General features: G+C 48.5%; 1 protein-coding gene across 2 annotated transcripts in view; it reads right to left on the bottom strand.

Moving 5' to 3' along the window:
• Positions 1-19,933, bottom strand: part of SYCE3 (synaptonemal complex central element protein 3) — a 289,471-nt gene that overhangs the window by 204,609 nt on the left and 64,929 nt on the right. For both annotated transcript variants that reach the window (XM_078651398.1, XM_078651399.1), the window contains exon 2: positions 11,391-11,499. In XM_078651398.1, the coding sequence (XP_078507524.1) occupies positions 11,391-11,499 (109 nt within the window). The remainder of the gene's footprint in view (positions 1-11,390; positions 11,500-19,933) is intronic.

Below are 19,933 nucleotides of genomic sequence, written 5' to 3'. Positions count from 1 at the left end.
TTCCCCAGGAAAGCCATGGAGGCCCCCAACTTGCGTGTGGAGTGCGCCCTCGGGGGTATTGTTAAAGTACGCTTAGCCTTCTGATAACAGATTTGAATGCACTTAACAATCCATCTGGCTATTCCTGCTTTGGAAATGGGGGTGCCTTTGTGCTGCGCTGAGAAGGCAACAAAAAGTTGTTGTGTTTTCCTAAAGTGTTGCGTTCTGTCAATGTAGTACATCAACGCCCTCCTAACGTCCAGTGTATGAAGCATTCTTTTCGCTACTGTTTGTGGGTTTTGGAAGAATGCGGGTAGGTTAATAGTTTGGTTGATATGAAACTGTGACACTACCTTAGGAAGGAATTTGGGGTTAGTGCGGAGCACTACCCTGTTTGAATGTATTTGGATGAATGGCTCTTGGATTGTGAGCGCTTGCAGCTCACTAACACGTCTGAGCGATGTAATAGCAATGAGAAAAGCCACTTTCCATGTTAGAAATTGAATTTCGCAGGAGTGCAGTGGCTCGAAAGGTGGACCCATCAGCCTAGTGAGGACCACATTGAGGCTCCACACTGGAGCTGGTGGTGTTCTTGGAGGAATGACTCGCTTCAGTCCCTCCAGGAAGGCTTTAATGGCAGGCACTCTGAAAACAGAGAGATGCTGCCTATTCTGGAGATAAGCCGCTATGGCGGATAAGTGTATCCGAATGGAAGCGTACGCTAGATTGCATTTGTAAAGATGTAACAAATAGCAGATGATGTTAGGAATGGATGCATCTAGCGGGTTGATATTGTGGTCTGTACAGTAAATGACAAACCGCTTCCATTTTGATGCATAGCAAGCTCTGGTAGTGGGCTTTCTTGCCTCCCGGATGATGTCCATGCATTCTGGAGGCAGGTTGAGGTAGCCAAATTCTAAGACCTCAGGAGCCAGATCGCCAGATTGAGCTGTTGCGGATCTGGATGCTGAATGTCTCCATGGTTCTGCGTCAAGAGCCTGGATGTGAGATGCAGCCTTTGATGCGGTACCACGGAAAGTTCTAGAAACGTGGTGTACCATGGTTGGCGTGCCCATGTTGGAGCAACCAGGATGAGAGTCATTGAGTGTTGCTTTAGCTTTCTTGCCACCAGCGGAATGAGAGGCGCTGGGGGAAAAGCGTACGCAAATTTGCCTGACCAGTTCATCCATATCGCATTCCCTTGCGATTCCGGGTGAGGGAACCTGCTGGCAAAGCTTTGGCATTTTGCGTTTTCCCTTGTGGCAAACAGGTCTATCTCCGGATGACCCCACTGCTGGAAGTACGGGTGGAGTACTGATGGATGTATCTCCCACTCGTGCATTTGATGGCTGTATCTGCTGAGCAGATCCGCCATCTGATTGTCCTTGCCCGGGAGGTGTTCTGCCATGAGGAAAATGTTCCTCTGAATGGCCCACTTCCACATGCTCTGAGCCAGACGAGACAGCTGTGGCGAGTGAGTGCCTCCCTGTTTTTGGATGTAGTACATGGCTGTCATGTTGTCCATCCGGATCAACACGACTTTGTTGCACAGATGTACTTTGAAGGACTTTAGCGCCATGAAGATTGCCATCAATTCTAGGTAGTTGATGTGCAACTTCTGTTGCTGGGTGGACCACAGTCCCTGCACAGTGTAGTGGAGCACATGGGCTCCCCACCCTTGGAGAGATGCATCCGTCGTTAGGATAATCTGTGGCACTGGCTCTTGGAACGGTCGTCCCTTGCAAAGGTTGTGTGGATTCCACCAATGCAGAGAGTTGTATGCCCGACCGGTCACCAACACTAGGTCTGTTAGTTGTCCCTGAGCCTGTGTCCACTGATTTGCCAAGCATTCTTGGAGCGGACGCATGTGCAACCTCGCGTGCGGGACTATGAAGATGCAGGAGGCCATCATGCCTATCAACTGCATGAACACTCTCGCTGGTAGAGAGTGTTGCGGTCTGAACTTCTGGATCAGCGATTGAATGTTGTCGATCCTGACTGGGTTTGGCTGAGCCATAGCAGTCAGGGTGTTTATTGTGGCGCCCAGATACTGCCGCACATGGCCTGGTTGAAGGTGCGACTTTGGGTAGTTTAGCGAGAACCCCAGACTGTGAAGGAGGTGAATAGTGTGGGACATGTCCACGGCACACTGTTGTTCCGACTTTGCTTGAACAAGCCAGTCGTCTAGGTACAGGTAGACATGTATGTTCTGCCTTCTGAGGTGCGCCGCCACTGTCGCCAGACACTTTGTAAACACTCTGGGGGCAGTAGTCACCCCGAAGGGTAGGACTTTGAACTGATAGTGCCTGTGTTGAATGGTGAACCTGAGGTATTTTCTGTGGGATGGGTGGAGTGGGATGTGGAAATAAGCATCCTTGAGGTCCAAGGTTGCTAGGAAGTCCCCTTGGTTTAGCAGGGGAAGAATTTGTTGCAGTGTCAGCATGTGAAAGTGTTCTGACAGTATATACATGTTGAGAGGGCGTAGATCCAGAATGGGTCTGAGGGATCCAACCTTTTTTGGGATGAGGAAGTACAGGGAATAGACTCCTGTTACTTCCTCCTCCACTGGTACGAGCTCGATTGCGCCTTTTTGCAGCATCCCCACAACTTCCTGCTGCAATAAGTGCAAGTGCTCTACCGACATAGGACGGTGTCTTGGGGGAATGTTGGGAGGAGTGGATGTTAACTCCAAACAATAACCGTACTGGATAAGTTTTCTCACCCACCTGTCCGTGGTGATGGACGTCCAGACTGGCAGGAACTGCTGGAGTCTCCCCCCGACAGGTGTTGGATGGTCGGGGGGCAGTGACAGAGAGTCACTGTTTGTTGGGGGCAGAGGAACGGGAGTTGTTGTTCCCTCTGCCCCTGCCTTTGGCACTGTTACCTCTGTAACCCCCTCTACCCTGCTTGGGGTACGAGGATTGTGCACCACTTTTTGCGAATTGTGTTTGTTGACCCAATTGTCCTCTGGTAACACCACGTGCTCCTGAGCGACGAAAAGTGCTTCCCCTGAATTGTTGAGACTGAAGCGCCCCCATGGACTTAGCAGTCTCATTGTCCTTTTTAATCTTTTCCAGGGTGGTGTCAACATCTGGACCAAACAGTCTGGCTGGATTGACGGGCTGGTTGAGTATTGTAGTTTGAATATCGGGTTTAAATCCAGATATGCGAAGCCAAGCTTGTCGCCTTAACATGACGCTAGTGTTAATTCCCCTAGCCGCTGTATCAGCCACATCAAGTGCACACTTTATTGCTGCGTTTGAGATGAGCTTTCCCTCTTGTATGAGCATTTCGGCCCCTTCCTTAAACTCATCAGGTAGGTGTTGAAGGAGCTGTTCTAGGGTGTCGTAATGCGCCCTATCGTATCGTGCCAATAGTGCCTGTGTGTTTACTATACGCCAGATATTGGCAGCCTGCGTAGCCACCCTTTTGCCGGATGCCTCAAGCACTTTCGACTCCTTGTCTGGGGGAGGAGCTTCACCCGTTGTTTGGGAGTTCGCCCTCTTGCGGGCATTGGCGACCACCAACGAATCCAGAGTAAGCATGGGCGGATTTTGCGTATTGGCAATCCGCGGATCTGCGTATTTGCGGATTGCGACAATACGCAAAATCCGCGGATCCCAGCGTATTTTTTTTTTTTGCGTGTTCGCACGGGTTTTTGCAAGTTTGCGAGGGTTTTATTGTACAAAACGCTCGCGAACGTGCAGAAACCCGTGCGAACACAATGTGGCTACTCATGGCCAAACGGACGGGCTTCCATGCGAGTGGGCATGCCTCTTGTGTGTATAAAAGGTCAGAGGCCGATCAGAGCAGCAGATGAAGATGCAGAGACTCCTGGTCACAGGGACAGCACAGGGATTGTGCTGCACATGCCTCTTGTGTGTATAAAAGGTCAGAGGCCGATCAGAGCAGCAGATGAAGATACAGAGACTCCTGCTCACAGGGACAGCACAGGGATTGTGCTCGTGAAAGTCAAGGATGCAAAGGCCTCTCTATCCAGCATCACAGCTGACTTTCGATGGTAGATTGGGTAAAGAAGGCACATTGCCCAGCCTCGACGGCGCTCTCGATTGTTTCTGGGCTGATGAATGAGTCACTGCATTTGAGCTTCAACAAGTTCCAGGGACCATGTGTGTACTGTTTCCATCGGCGCCAGCAAGCTGCCAGCGCCGTTGAAAAATAGTTACAAAGTTAGCTGCACCTGCTCTGTGCAAGCTAACTTTGTAACTATTTTACAACGGCGCTGGCAGCTTGCTGGCGCCATTACATGAGTGGGTGGGGGGAATCCGTTACATCCGCGGATTTTGTCAGATTTTTGGGAAAATACGTAAAATACACGGATTGCGTATTCACCAAAAATCCGAAAAATCCGTGGACGTAACGGATTTGCCGCCCATGCTTAATCCAGAGGCAACTGTCCCCGAATGTATGCAGGGTCTCCAGGTGCTGGCCTGTATTTCTTCTCGATACGTGGGTTTACCACTCTCGCCCTGGTAGGTTCCTTAAAGATTTCGGGTGCATGTTTAAGGACACCTTTGAGCATAGGAAGTATTTTAACTGTTCTGTCTGAGACAGAGAAAGTGTCAAACAAAAAATCTTCCTCTACCGGGTCAGCATGCATGTCCACATCATGATTTGCCGCTGCCCGCTCTATCAAAGCATTAAATGCTGCTGAATCCTCTGTTGGTGATGTACGTGCCCCAAACCCCTGTGGATCTTGTACCACCTGATGTCCACCTTGGTCCCCAGTATCGCCATATGAGTCCAGTTCAACATCAGGGTCATTGTCAACTGGGAAATTGTACTGGTCATCTTGGTCATCATCCTCTCCACCTGATTGGTTGGGGGAAGGTGATGGACTCCTTCTTGGTGGTGGCAAAACAGGTTCAACAAGGGCAGGAATGTCCTGTGCCGGCCTTTTCTTTTTCAGTGGAATGACATAGGATTCCAGTGGTTGGGAAGTGATTTTCCTTTTGTAGAGGGTCAATTTCCCTGTTTGGGCATCGATGTAATGCTCTGATTGGTCTTCAGTGGCTTGATGTCGATCCAAGCTTTTGTGCGTCGAAGTTTCCGACGTGTCAGCGATTTTCGGCACCGATCTGGGTGCAAATGCCTTCGGTGCCACCTTAGGTGGCAGAGAGTAGAGAAGCTTGGTCGAGGTCTTCGGAGGTGTGTCCACCGATTTCGGAGCCGACGGCGTGGGAGCCGTTGACGACAAAGTCTTCTCCCGAATACGTTTGAGGGAGTCGGTGACCTGCTTAGTGAAGGAAGCAGAGGGTTTAGTAACCGACGGCCGATGTTTGGTAGCGTCGGAGTCCCTCGGTGTCGACGAGTTTTCCGTCGACGAATCTTCGTTTCTAACGGGTCGCGGCTCAGTTGTAGCCTTTGGCGCCGACGCCGTTGCTGCAGATCCGGCATCTTTGTGCCGATGCGTAGTGCCTCCTATCTTCGGGTCATGGCTTTTAGTTGACTTTGACTCGACTGTGCGCTTACTGGTAGGCGCCGCAGTGGCGGCTGAAGGCGTGTCAACAGTCTTCGAGGTCCGCGCCGGAGCAACTGTGCTTGACACTGGATGGACGTCCTTCTTAGAGGATGGTTCCTTGGGCACCTTTTGCGGTGCTGTCGACTCGACAGCCTTCTTCGACTTCTGTGGGCCGGAGGGCGACGGAGTCGATGAAGGAGCAGGCTTCGCTATTTTTTGTTGGACGTCGGCCATTTTAGGTGTTGTCGAATCCGATGGTTTCGGTTTCGTTTTTGATGGGACATCGGCCATCTTTGGTGCCATCGAATCCGAAGGTTTCGGTTTCGATACGTGTAATGGCGGCTCCGCTTGAGTGTCCGTGGCCGGGCCAGAAGGCGGGGCCGGGGATAGCGGTGCCGGGTCGTGGGTAAGGCCGAGTGGCGATCCCGTGACCTGAGCCTGAGTCATGTAGCTTTCGGGGCATAGCTCTTCCTCTGAGCTATCTTCCGCGGCCCCATAAACTTCTTCGTCGTCCCCTACCTCCTCGACGTATTCAAGGTCCAGGGCCTGTCCTTTGACTTGTTCTTCGGGCTCTGCCTCGACCTCCGTCGACGGTGGAGAAATCTGAAGATGATGGCTACCGCCTTCTTCTGCGGGGTCGTCGAATATGTCGCCGGGTGCCGGGGCCGCTCGCTGGGCCTCGAGGCGCGCCGCGCGCCGATGCTTGAGCGTCTTCTTTAACCTGAATTTTGAACAGGCCATGCAGTTTTCCTCGTTGTGGTCCGGCGAGAGGCATTTATTACAGACCGGATGCACGTCGATATGTGGGTATTTGGATCCACAGACGGGGCAGAACTTGAACGGGCTCCGCTCCATGTTAAGTTCGTCGGGGTCTTGCTGCGAAGAGAGGGCCTCGATGTCTGAAGATTTACTCTACTCCGCAGAATTCCGGCTCAGAGAGTCGGAGGATGCTCGAGACCGTACGCAAACAATACCGACGCAGGTAACGAAGGCCTTTTGGCCTTAAGAACAACGTTTTTCGGTTCCGACACGGAGACGTCGAAACCACATCCGAACCCAATGGCGGAAAAAAACAATCTGGGGATGGAGTCGATGCCCATGCGCACTGTAGTCCAGGGGAGGAGCCACCTATCTCGTGATACTTCGAAGACTCTTCCAGGACAACAATGTGCAATCATCCGGACCCAACACTAGGCGGCGATCTATGCAATAGATATGAATTTAGCAGCCCACATGCCTCGAACCAGTGAACTCCTCACTCTCCACTGTTAGTTATGCCACCTTGTCTGGTCGCCACAGAAGCCTGGGGTTTTTACACCTCCCCACTGGTCAGCAAGTGCCGAAGGACCTCTACATACTGAGCCACTTCTCCACAAAGACACCTGTGTTCTTATCTCTGAGGGTCTTCCCACAGGGTGGCTATTGGCTAGCATCCACTAACACCATTGTCTTCCGCTCATCACCAGACCCCAGGCCACGTTGCTCCACCTCCATATCCCAGCAGACTGTTCCAGTAGGTTCAATCACTTCCCAGGTTCTCACTCTGTGGCTCATGGATCCGCCTACAGAGCCCTGTCTTATCGATGATGCCTGATCAGTCCTCGCTCACCTGAGCAGCTTGATGTTCTGCTACCTTCTTAGTGCGCTATTTTATCTCCTTGCTGTAGCATATAGGAGGCACAGCTCACTTTGCAGACAATGTATGCACATGTTGCTGGATTTATTACTTGGGATCTACAAGGGCCTCTCTAGGGATAGGTGCACGCTTACTCTCCATGCTAGGCAGATGATTCCAGAAGGGCTTTGTGGTAATAACAGGACACAAAGTCTAGGTCTGCCTGAGATAACCGTTCTCTAATACTGAAGCACAGGCGTAATGCGGACCAATTGGAAGAAAAAGCTAAAAAACTTACAAAGTAAGCCAAGAGTATCAGAATAAAGTTGCAAGAGAAGTGAGCTCTAATCCACATGATGTGGTGGGAGAGGGATAATTGGCAAGGGTGCAGATATTGCCAAAGACATGGTGCCAAATGATGCACTAATCTTCACACTATACTGTTGAGCAAAGCTTGGTTTAATCAATCCATTGATATTTGTATAGCGCCGCTATTCACCCGCGAGGGTTCCAGGTGGTAAGTTCTTGCTAGGATCAGTCGAAAAGCCAGGTCTTGAGTCCCTTACTGAATCTTGGGCTAGAGATGATGATGTTCGGAGGTGGTGGTGGAGGAGGAGGAGAGGAGGCAGTTCCAGTACTTAGTGGCGAGGTAGAAGTAGCCTCCTCCACTGTGGCTTCGGTGAATGCAGGGAGTGTGAGTCAGGGCAAGGGAGGTGGAGAGCAGGTATCTGGAGGGTTGGTAGAAGTTTAGGTGGTGGTTGATGAATGCTGGTCCTTGGTCATCGAGGGCCTTGTAGGCATGTATCTGCATCTTGAATTGACATCTTTTCTGGATGGGGAGCCATTGGAGGTTCCTGAGGTGGGGGTTCAAGCGGATCAGTTCGGGAAGATTGGGGATGAGCCTGGCGGCTGAGTTCTGTATCGTCTGGAGTCCCTTCAGGCATTGGGTGGTGAGTCCAGCCCGCTGGTGACTAGGACTTGAGTAAAGTTTTTCCTGGTGTTGGCGGGAAGCCATCTGAAAATATTTCGGAGCATGCGGAGTGGAAGCAGGTGGAGGAGACTGAGTTGATCTGGCACTTTATGGTGAGTTTGCTGTCTAGGATGATGCAGAGATTGCGGGGTGGTCTGTCGGTGTGAGTCCAAGTTCGAAGGGCCACCAGGTGTCATTCCACAGGGAGGTGTTGTTACCAAATATCAGCACATCCGTCTTGAGTTTCAGACAGTTGGTCTTCATCCAGTTAGCAACACTTGTCATGCAGTTGTGGAAGTTTGTCCTTGTGGTGGATGGGCCTTCGGAGAGTGAGAGGATGCGCTGGGTGCTATCTGCATAGGACATTTATGGAAACAGTTTCTGGAACCAACACTAGGTGCAAAGTACAAACAAGTTGCAGATGAGTAAGAGAAAGGATGTTGGAATACATGCATTAAGCACTTTTCTGCTCTTTGCATAATCTTGGAGTAACTCCTCATGAAAATTTTGCATCAGGAAAGCTGCATCCATTGTTTTCTACCAACCTCTTCATGATTGTTAAGCTCATACTGAATCTTTCCAATAGCACAGAAACAGGAGTTACCCACAGCATGCACACAGTGACCATGCTTTCCTGGTGTCTCTGCCAGTTATATAACTGAGGAAGATAAGAGAATTGATTCTTCCATGTGCTGAAACAACCCAGTTGGCTAATTATAACCGTGTAGATAGCACAGACTGATCATACCTATTACAGAAGATGTGAATGTGTAAATAAAGTTCACATTACAGCACCTAGTTTACTGAGTACGAATCGTGAAAGACACGGTGGTATATGCAAATAATATTTCCTCAAGCCCAACAATAAGTTGGAGGCACTAAGATTTATTTGTTGATAATGGTCAACCATGTCTTATTTCCCTGCATACACATCAGACTGGTATTTACTTACTTACTTATGCCTACTACCTTCCTGGCGTATAGGCCATCAGCCAGGACTCTGCAGCCACTTCTGTCTTAGGCTTTTCGTCCAATCTGATTTCAGTCAGCCTTGAGGTTTGTCGCCAGGTGTCTCTTGCCCTTCCTCTTTTCCTGTACCATTGAGGGTTCTTTTGTTGGTGGTGGTCACTGTTGTCCTCGAAGTTTCTGCTCCATACAGAAGGGTCAATTCTACATTGGTGTTAAAAAGCTTGATCTTGGTTTGCAGAATTAGGTCCTTGGAGCTCTGTATCTTCTTTAAATGAATGCGGCAGCCTTTGTTTTTACCGATTCTTACCTTGACATCAGCGTCTGTGCCGGCCCACTTGTCTATGACACCGACCTGGTAGGTGAAGGCCTCAACCTCTTCCAGTGCATCGCCTGCAGGAGTAACTGCAGTTGTGCTGGCAGTGCTAGCCTTCAGGATCTTGGTTTTTCCCTGTGAATGTTGAGGCCAAGATGTGCTGATGTGGCTGCCCCCTTGTTGGTCTTCTTTTGCATACGCAGATGGGTATGGGAGAGTAGGGTCAGGTCATCTGCAAAGTCCAGATTGTTGAGCTGCGTCCAAGTTGTCCAAAAGATCCCATTTCTTCTCCTTGCTGTGGGTGTCTTCATGATCCAGTCTATGGCCAGCAAGAAGAGAAAAGGTGAGAGCAAACAACCCTGTCCTCCCATAGAAGGCTTCTGTGAGCTCTTTCCATGGACTATCCCGCAGGCAATTCCCTCATAAGAGTTCCGATGATTCTTTATGAATGTATCTGGCACACCATACTGCGGAGGAGTTTCCAAAAGGTCTCTCTTTCCTCGCTGTTGAATGCCTTCTCTTACTCGATGAAGTTGACATAGAGGCAGGAGTTCCATTCCATAGACTGCTCAATGATGATGATGCGCAGTGTTGCAATCTGGTCTGTACATGATCTATTCTTGTTCCTTCATTCTGTACAGGATGACTTTATTGAACACTTTGCCTGGGGTTGATAAAAGAGTTATCCCTCTGTAGTTTGCTCAGTTTCTCAGGTCACCTTTCTTCAGGATCGTGATAAGATATCCCTCCTTCCAGTCGGACAGCACCTTTTCCTCTTCCCAGAACCTTCCAAACATGGAGTACAGATTGTCTACTTATGTTTCAATGCCTGCCTTCAGTGTCTCTGTAGGAATGTTGTTGGATCCTGCTACCTTCCCATTTCTCAGATAACTGATGGCTTGCAGTATGTCTTCCTCGATTGGTAAGTCCTTGTCAACTGGCTGTATGTCTGTTGGAGACGGTGGCACAGGCTGGGTCAACAGTTCTCCACAGTGCTACACCCATCTTCGTTGTTGGCCTTCGAATCACATGATTGTCTGCCGGAGAGTTCCCTTGCTATGTTGTAGAGTTCTTTCAAGTTTCAATGGTTTTGCTGCTTCCTGAACTACAGTAGCAAGACCATTGATGAATCTTAGCTTGTCTGCTCTAAAGCTTCTCTTTGCTTCCTTGTTGGTTTATTCGCCTTGAGCCTTTGCTGTTTCTGCTCTTGTTCTGCTGGTTTTGACTTCAGTTTTGTTTTTCTTTCGCTCTTGCATTTTGCAGAGAGTCTCAGTGAATATTCATTTGTTATGCTGGTGTCTCTTGGGACCAAGTTCCTCCTGGAAGGTTGATGTCACTGTTTCTTTGACCTTCTTCCGCTATCTTTCTACTGGGTCTCTGTCGTTCTCTAGTTCTTGCAGAACTTGAAACTTGTTACTGGAGGTGACTGAGTATTCCCTTTGTTTCTGTGCTTCATTGAGCATGGTGGTGTTATATATGCCTCCTGGAGCCACGATTTTCTGTCCGGACTGTGTCCATCTTGCCTGTCTCAAACATGACCCTCACGCACGTTCCAGGTCCCAATGGTGATGGGCTAGGTTGAAAGCAGGTGGATAGGCTTTGAGGCATCCAGGGATTTCTGGCTTTCACCACAAGGTGTCATGGCTATCCGTGAAAGAGATTCCTTTCTCTCACTGGCTCCAAGAGGAATGCTGCTGTATTCTGGACACAAGGAAGAAAGTGCCCAACATAATCAGGGAGTAGCACTGATGCTAACGCCAGTAGGCAACAGAGCTCTGATTTGATGAGAAGCCCATTGTCCCAGAATCATCACAGCGACCTTTCGCCAAAGAAAAAATGGTCCAGTGCAATGCACCTAGATATTACAGCAAAAAAGGCGAAAAACAACACTTTTACAAAAGACATCAGACCTGTGCCTGCTTATTAGTTCACAGGCCAGTGCCAGATCAGACACTTTGCTTGATGGAGATAGCGTCACAACTATAGGGAAACCATGGCCAAATCTGGATTTGGATTGTTCCAGCATTACTGTGTAAATATTATTTTTAGCATTAAAAACTACCTGATATTTTCTCCATGTCTTCTAACATTTTTTCAAGATCTTTGTTCAAGTCCCGTAGCATTTTTGTCACACTGTCATAATTCTTGTCATAATGTTCAGATTCTGCCATCTGAAATAGATAGATATCAAAAGTCATTTCACTTAGAGGAATCTGATGCCACTGGCTATCACAACTTAAACTCCAAATATGAAGAATTTTGATTAGACCCAAGGGATAGCATTCATGGGACCAAGCAAGGCTCCTCAAACACCAGTAATCAGGAGAACTGTAGAAATTCACAGCAGCGACTCCTCCATTAAGGCGAAGGAGCATTACCCCACTGCTCTCAGCAGTGAAAAAAGAAAAAAGAAAATGTTAATAAAACATGTTAGTATCATTTTAATTTTCCCTGCTGAGCCAAGTCCAGAGCGGGGCGGAGCCAGGCCATCCTCATTGACAACAGCAGTGGTAGAACTGCTGTAAATGTGCATGTTGGTTTGGCCGGACATCACATTTAGATCTCTTCACCCGAGCTATGTTGCACACCCGGGTGGATACAGGTGCAGGCTCTCAGGCCCTTACTGAGTGGCAAACTAAGCCACTCAGACCAATCCTGGTGCTGCTCTCATGCTGGGTATTACCAGCAGGAGAGCAGCGTCTAGATTGGTGTAGGGAGTCTGCCGGAGTTGACAGGAGCAGAAGAGGACAGAGGACAGAGACAGAGACAGCGGCCAGCAGGTAAGTGCTTTGTTGTTTTTTTATTTATTCCCCGAGCTGCTCCCTGCGCTGCCCTCCCACATTTTTTCATAGCAGCCGCTACTGGAAATTCATAACTTCAGCTCCAATCGAATGATGTGCAGCAAATGGTTTTATGAAATTAATGTGACTGATAGTCTTATCCTATTAAAGTATATTTCTTTTATTGTTTTCTACAGCAAACCTTTTATTCACCTAGCTATTGCTCTTTTCAGGAAGTCCTTCAGAGAAGATATTGTTAGAGGCAGAAAGTAGTAGGAAAAAGGATGCAAACTTCTATGGGTATTTGGAGAGTACAACGAGTACAAGGAGTGTGAGATCGTTTGAGAAGTAAAAACTATAGAAATAGGTTAGAGAGAGAGCTCTAAAAATGAAACAATAGGAGAAAAATAAAGGCAAGGGGGAGAGCATGTGCGGGAAGAAAACAATATACTGATGAAGAGAGGGCAACGAAAGATAGAGAAAGGGAAAAGGTAAAGAAGAAACAGAGCAAAATACAGAAAAGGAAAGTGTGTACATGGAAGCTGAGGGAAGAGGAAACAAGATGGAGAGGACATGGGATGGTTGAAGGGAGAGCAAAACTGTGAAGTCAAAGACAGAAAAGGTGTGATGCAATGAGGGAAAGAGATAAAGAAAAAGGAAGGAGTAAGTAAGCAGTCTTCAAAGCATACATATTTCATTTAGTTTAACCATTAGTGACCCTTGATGTTTTCAAATTCACAATTATGCATTATTTTCTAAACTCTTTCTTTCATCTCTCTTGAAGAAGTCACATTTTAGGTTGAGCCTATAGTGGCAGAGCGCATGCGCTGCTCGCTCTGCGAGGCATGCAGTGATGGGAGTATGGAGTGGAAGCTCCGCCCACTCTCCGCCCATGTTTTTAATTGGCTTGCGTCATTGTCTTTCGTAAAGGCTGCCTTCTGATTGATTATGAGGCTTGTTAGTCCCTCCTTATTATGGCCATGTTGTCATTTGTACCCTCCCATGGCTACTGGCCTCTTTACTTTGAGTATTACACGGTATGTGGGATTTAGACTGTGAGCACTATTTTCATTAAGGCCTTTTCTACTCCCCCCTTCCTCCCGTTGTCCGTGCTTTCTCAACCACTCCCCCGCCCGCACTCCCATTGTCCGTGCTCCCACCCCCGTTGTCAGTGATGCAATCAATAGGTCTCGCGTAAATGTGAGTCCTATTGCATTGCAAATGCTTGTTAGTGTAGTCCTGTCCGCCTGCGCCCCTTGCGTTATCAGTACTTGAGCGAGCGAATAACTTTATTCCTTGGCCACAAGCTTTTGTTCCCTACTCAGAGAGCCTTTTGTGGTGCTTGTCGTGGGTCACTCCAGTTTTCCTGGGAAGGCTGTGCCACTGCCATTCTGAGAGCCAGGCTTTGCCCATAATCTTTGCCAAATACGCAGTGTCTGAATGCACCTGCTGTAGAGTTTGCTCTGCTACCTGAAGACCGCAAGCTCACATCCCCCTTATGGCATACTCTGTATTTCGACCTGTGGAAGTCCAGAGGGGAGATCCGAGGCTAGCAAATATCTACATTCATTTCCCTTACCTCATAAAAAGCGGAGTCACAACATGAAATGGAGTTTTGCTCTGTTGACTGAAATTCTCCTAGACTGTCTCATCTTGACTGGAGTATCCAACAAACACAGGGGAAAGAAGAGAAAGATGGAACGGTGTCACAAATTAAAAAAGAAAAAGCAAGATAAAGGGACTGAGGTGGATGCAGGACTACAAAGCCTTGGTGTAAGACGCGCTGCCATTTAATAGGCCATAAGTATCTGGGCAGAGCTTTGGCCACCTGCATTTATTTTTTCACAAATTAAGCACTGTCTGCATTTCATTGGCCAAACCCTTTCTCCTCGTGACCTTTTATGTTTCAATGTTTTTTTATTAGAAGAAAATGTATGATGTGCCTACCAACAAGCATTGCAACGTTCCTTCCTTTCCACTGATATATGAAACCGGTACACCTACATATCTTAATCGGTTAAACTGCAAACATTACATTTTTGGGGAACGGCACAAACAAATATTTTCCTCTAAACCAAATGTAGTGCAATAGGAAAAAGTGTACAGAAAGAAAAAGAGGGAAATGCTAGGTAAAGAAAAGACAGTGGAATATGGATTGACGTGCAAACTGTTCAAAAAATTTGCCCGGCAAGGAAAAGTGTGAAGAAAAACAAATGGAAGGGAAGAAATAACTGAACTTACTTTAGGGGAGCAAATAGGCAAATGTAGAGTGTGGCACAGCAGAAATAGTGGTGTCACAGTATAATTATTAGTCTTAAACTCTGCTAGCTTACACGGAGATGACTCCCTCCAAACTCTCTATATGGATACAAGAGCCCACAAGACGACTCCGATGGTGGGATTATCACTCTTGTGCAAACTACAAGTATCTGTCTTTGTAACTCCTGTACATTTGACTCTGTCCAAGAATTAGCCTGGTGCATCATGTTGATTGAAGATGTAACTCTTATCCTTCCACAGCACCTACAGCAGTGCTCAGTACTTGAGTGAGCATGTAATTTCGAATGTCATCAAATCCTTTCTCACCTCTTATAACTCACTGCTCTCAGTCGTTGCTCTGAGGCCTGGAAAGAAGAGAATGTGTTGACCCTGAACCTGTGGATTATGATTTCGCGTCACCGCCTTCCTTAACCACATGCTTGCGGCCGCTATTTTCGCGCTGTGCGGCTTTTTGCGAAAAGCCGCGTTACATGACGAGCTGAGCTCATCATGATCATGCGAGCGGCGTGACTCATGACGAGCTCAGCTCGTCATGCGCATGGAAGGGGTTAATATAGGTTTGAGAAGGTCCAGGCCACACAGAGTTACAGTGACTGTAACACCAGCTGGGAACACAGAGACTTCAGAGGATCTTGATGGCAGTTTGTAGGGTTTCCTCACCACTTATTTGCCATCGTAATCCATGGGTGGCTGCTGAGCTGCGAACGGGAACTGCTCCTTTGCTATTTTTTTCTCAGATGGTACAATCCCAAAGTTGTTTGCTTAACCACCTCAGGTTTTCAATCTTGCTGTTTACCATCAACCGTGCCCTTGCGATCCTACACTGAAAATCTTGCTCTCGAACCTCTTTTCTACACAGTTAAGCTGCTCTACAAGTAATTGTACTCTTTTGTCCACGGCCAAAACAGGAACCTCCTTTATAGTCATCCCTTTCTCCAGGTGTGTCAGTCTTGATTCCATCGCAATAGATGCTCTTTCAATACTGTCCAGTTTCCCCAAAATTGTTTCTGAGGTCACCATTATCTCCCTTTGTCCAGGCCCTAATCCTCCTGCTGGCCAGTCATCACCACTTTCTTCAGTTGTTCTTTTCTTGTGGGTAGACGGCTGAGAGAAATCTTTTTTCTCTCTCTGTATGTATGTATGGCTGTCTCTGATATCGCTTCCCTGACCTTTTCAATCCATGCTATCAACCACGGTTGAACCTTCCAGTAGGCCCGCTGGAAAATGCTGCACCTGTCAGGGTCTTCTTCCCTGCCACCTTTATCTCCTGTAGCCAGAGGGTGTCAGGTACTAACAGATGTGCCAACTCACACAGTACCACAGAGTGTCACACAATATCAGCCCCCTTCACGTGGTCCTGGTGAAGAGCTGACCTCACACTGTGTCCACAGTGAATTGGAAACCGCTACAGGGAGCGAGTTTCCAGCTCATTGTGTTGAGGCTCTGCATAGCCATCACTCATTGCGGTTTTAAAAACTTCCCAGGGCATTGATGGCGTCCTCAAATCTTTGATACTATATATATTTAGGTCGAGCTGGAGAAAGCAATGCGAAGCATTGCGGCCATGCGAAGTATCTAATGTTGCCCGTTTTCGGGAATCTGAAACAGGGGATGTGCACGCGGCGATTTCACTTTGTGGACGCGCACGCCCAGCCCGGCGCCGTGCACATCTCCTGTCTCAGATTCACAGCTAGACAGCCTCTCGCCGCTTTCAATCGTGCGCACACATAGCCATACTAACGCATGCGCACACACACACACATACACCCGCACAGGCACAATGCATCAGGGCGCACGCACACAGACACACAGCCCCACATATACACACGCACAGCTAACAGACACACAGTCACACATATACATACACACACACAGCTACACACACACAGCTACATCCACACACGCGCACACCCCCCCTCCCCACTCACCGGGCTCTTTTCTTGCTGGAATCCCTGCTTTCTTGTCGGCTCCTTCTGCCCGGCTCCCGATGGATGGACGGGCGGGGGCGACGCGGCCAGGGGCTCCAGAGCAGAGAGAGGCTGACTACTTCCAGCCTGCTAACTTTCTGCTGCTCTGGCGGGACCTGCGGTGTGCTGCGGGAACGGCGGCTGCGGTGCACGGGCGGGGCAGGACGGCGGCTGCGCAGGATTCGTAGCCTCTGCCCTTCGGCCGGCTCTGGGACGCCGCCCTGCTAGCATGCCATTGGCTGAGTGCCCCTCAGCGCTGGTTATTGAGAAGGAGTTCTGAAAGGTAGTATTTGCTATACCTTGTTATTGTTTTGAATTGTCAGTATTTTCCTTTTGGATGGTATGTACAGATAGTCAGGTCGCCTTACATATCCATAGACCGTCACTCTATTCAGTCTGTCTGTATCTTATTCCTGACTGCGAACCATAGCCTGGCGTGGCGTCATGTTTCTGGGCTTGATTTACAAGTCCCACAGAATGCGTCCCTTCCAGAGTTAAATAATAATTGACGGAAGTGACTTCCCCGAGCCTGCAGACCACGCCCTCAATGCTACTGTTTTAGTATCAGCCAGGGCCTCCCCGCCCAGTTGCTATGAAACTTGTCGGGAGCTACCATTCGTACTCGGCACCGGGGAGAAGCTTTGTTTCTCTAGAGCTGCGCCAGGAAAATGAAACAAGCTTTCTGTAGAAGTGTTTCCTAAATGCAGTGATTTCTGCTGTATATCGTTTTTAGCCCCCAGTGTGAGACGTGTTAAGATGCTGTTACCGACGGCACAGGTAACCACAAGCAGACAGCCCCGCTGCAGGTATGACTGCTTCCAGGCACAGCAGCGTCCGCTCCGTGGGGCACGCGAGGTCCCAGGGTGCCGGTGCTCTCCCCGAGGGGGGCAGCTTCCGATTAGGCACCACAATGTAGGCCCCCTGGCTTCTCCTCCATTTCACCTGCATTTCTTGCATTTTACAATGTCCTCTATGGAACCTGTGCATGAAGAAGAAAGCTTTGAATATGACTCTGAACATGAAGGCAGGGCAGTGCACGGCGACACCCCTGAACAACTGGACTTTGTGGAAGAAGGTAACATTGTTATTTGTAATATCAATACATCTAAGTCACGTAAATACAACACATATTGCATTAAAAGATCCTAAAGGTGTTACATTTGCGAAAGTTAAAACTATTGCCATTGTAAATGACATAGCTATTAATTTCGCTATTTTCCAAACCAACACATAAATAAAATATTTGTAATTTACAATACCAATAGCTCAAACTTTCCTAATGCGAGACCTATTGCATTGCAAATGCTTGTTTTTTATTGAGGGTGGTGAGGGGTGTGCTCGGGCAGTGCGGTCTCTAAGCCATGCCCCCTTGCCTTTGACCCTGACCCGGCCACCCTCCTCAAGGCTGACCTGGAGGTAGGGCTCAAAGCCTGGACCCCAACATCAGACCCCACCCCTCCTCACTTGGTCGAAATTTAGAGGGTTTAAAGCCCCGCCCCTAACAAAAAGCCCTACTCTTTAATGCTCCACCACCTCCGCACAGCATAACATGAATCTCTCAGTTGGCAGGTTTGTACCAAATATGGCACGGCTCAACTAAAAAGTGACCTTTTTAAACCTTGCTGGAGATTTAAGTTTTATCTTCCTGCAAATTAATTTGTGTGCCTTCGCGTTACAGCCAGCCTCTTCTTTTTCACATTTAGGTATTCAGTTTTAAACATGGGTTTCAAAAGCACCATTTTGTTCAGTAATATCCCTTCAAATGCAGCATGCACGACAAGAACAATTAATGGAAATCTTTCTGGCAATGTCGACTCAGCCGTGTCCCAAATCTTCCTTGGTGACTTTAACCTTCACTGGGCAAACCCAAAGACCTTGCAGTATCTTGCCTTAAAACTTTTTTAAATGATCAAGATCTGATTCAGCACTGTGACCAACCAACCCATTATAAAGGAGAAACTCTAGACCTCATTATCTCGAAAGGGCAGACCATCACCCTGGATTCCATTACCTCGTGTGACTGGTCAGACCACCACTGCATCCTCTTTTATATTAACAGGCAGGTACTGATGAGGAAGGCTCAACCAACGAAATAAAAGATATGGAAAAGGGACCTCAGATCAATAAACTCTGTTGATCTTGTTGCCCATTGTAAATCTGCCCTCTCCTCCAAAACTGACTTGTTTGAGGTGCAGCTACTCAATGACTCCTACAATTTGACCATCTCCAACATCATGGATGACATTGCTCAACTCCAACTTAAAAATGCCTCAACAAAAATGTCCAAACCGTGGTATAATGAAAACGTAAACACAGAACGCTGCAGCCTTAGGGCAGTTGAACGTTCCTGGAGATCAAATCCCTCGTCAGAGCAACTTAAACTCCTGAGAGATGTTTGGAGCCTCTACTATAAACAAATCAAGAGAGCTAAGGCTAACTACTTCAGACACCAATGGGATCAAGCGGCAGACCGTCCCAAGAAACTTTTTGAATTGGTCAAACAGCAATCAGTTGTAGGTCGAAACCTCTCTGAACCTGGAGGCAGCCCACCCTCTGCAACGAACTTGCTGATTTCTTCTTGAGAAATCAAGGCTTATCTCCACTGACCTCGCCTCTAAGAAGGCTCTACTGCCCTCCTCCAGGGCAGCTTACCCCTTAACCCCTTAGAAAAGCTCAACTCTACCACCCAGAACACCAAGAACAATGTGTCATGGGGCACCTTTACCCCATTTAGTGAACAAGACATCAAAAAGATCCTCCTGAATTTAAACCCATCCGACCACTTCAGTGACCCGTTACCCCCAGCCATCTTCAAAGAAATCAAGAATGCACTTATCGGGGAGGAGCTACGCTAGCAATCAAGATGCCCGCGTATGCTCCCGGCTCTGCCGACCTCCGCCAGCAGCTCGAATATCCTGCCACCAATCCTGAACTCGCACCAGATTCCTGTGTTCGTGAAGTTTTTCTGCTTCTAAAGGTGCAATCCTGGGTTTTCTATCTTATCGGATGACGATGATACGCCGTGTTTCCATTCTCGGCCTAACAACGTGTGGAAGCCGGGGCCTCGATTTCTAACCTATCCGGGTTGGAGTTGATCAACATCGGCCGCGGGACCTGGACTGAGCCCGGTCTCCCGAAGTGTGCAGTAAATTGTTGATTTTTGGTGACGATATTGTGAAGGGTCTACACCGAGGACACACCCGCGTGCCGCACCGGCTGCCGTGGTCGGGGGTCCAGCGCCCGGAGACCCTGCTACCTTCCCGGGGTGGACGGGCTGGGGCCCTCGCTAACGGCGAAGGTGTCGATTTTGCAAGACGAGGAGCGCCCACTGTTGTCATCGGATTTTGCGTGGCCTGTTACCCCGGAGTAGCCGGCCTCCGGTGTTCAAGTCCTGCTCTATCGCCTAGTGAGAGGGGATGGAGCGGACGGAAGGCACACCATCACTGCAGGCCGTCATGGCCGCCATTGAGGCGCTCCATTCGCAAACCATCGCTGTGTTCCGGACACTTATTGTGAAAGTGGACGGTATCTTGGGACCGGATGACGATTCTTCGTTAAGTTTTCAGCTAGCTGTGGTA

This window comes from Lissotriton helveticus, chromosome 7, assembly GCF_964261635.1.
Source record: "Lissotriton helveticus chromosome 7, aLisHel1.1, whole genome shotgun sequence".
NCBI classification, from domain to species: Eukaryota; Metazoa; Chordata; class Amphibia; order Caudata; family Salamandridae; genus Lissotriton; species Lissotriton helveticus.
This window is presented reverse-complemented; position numbering and strand designations above follow the sequence as displayed.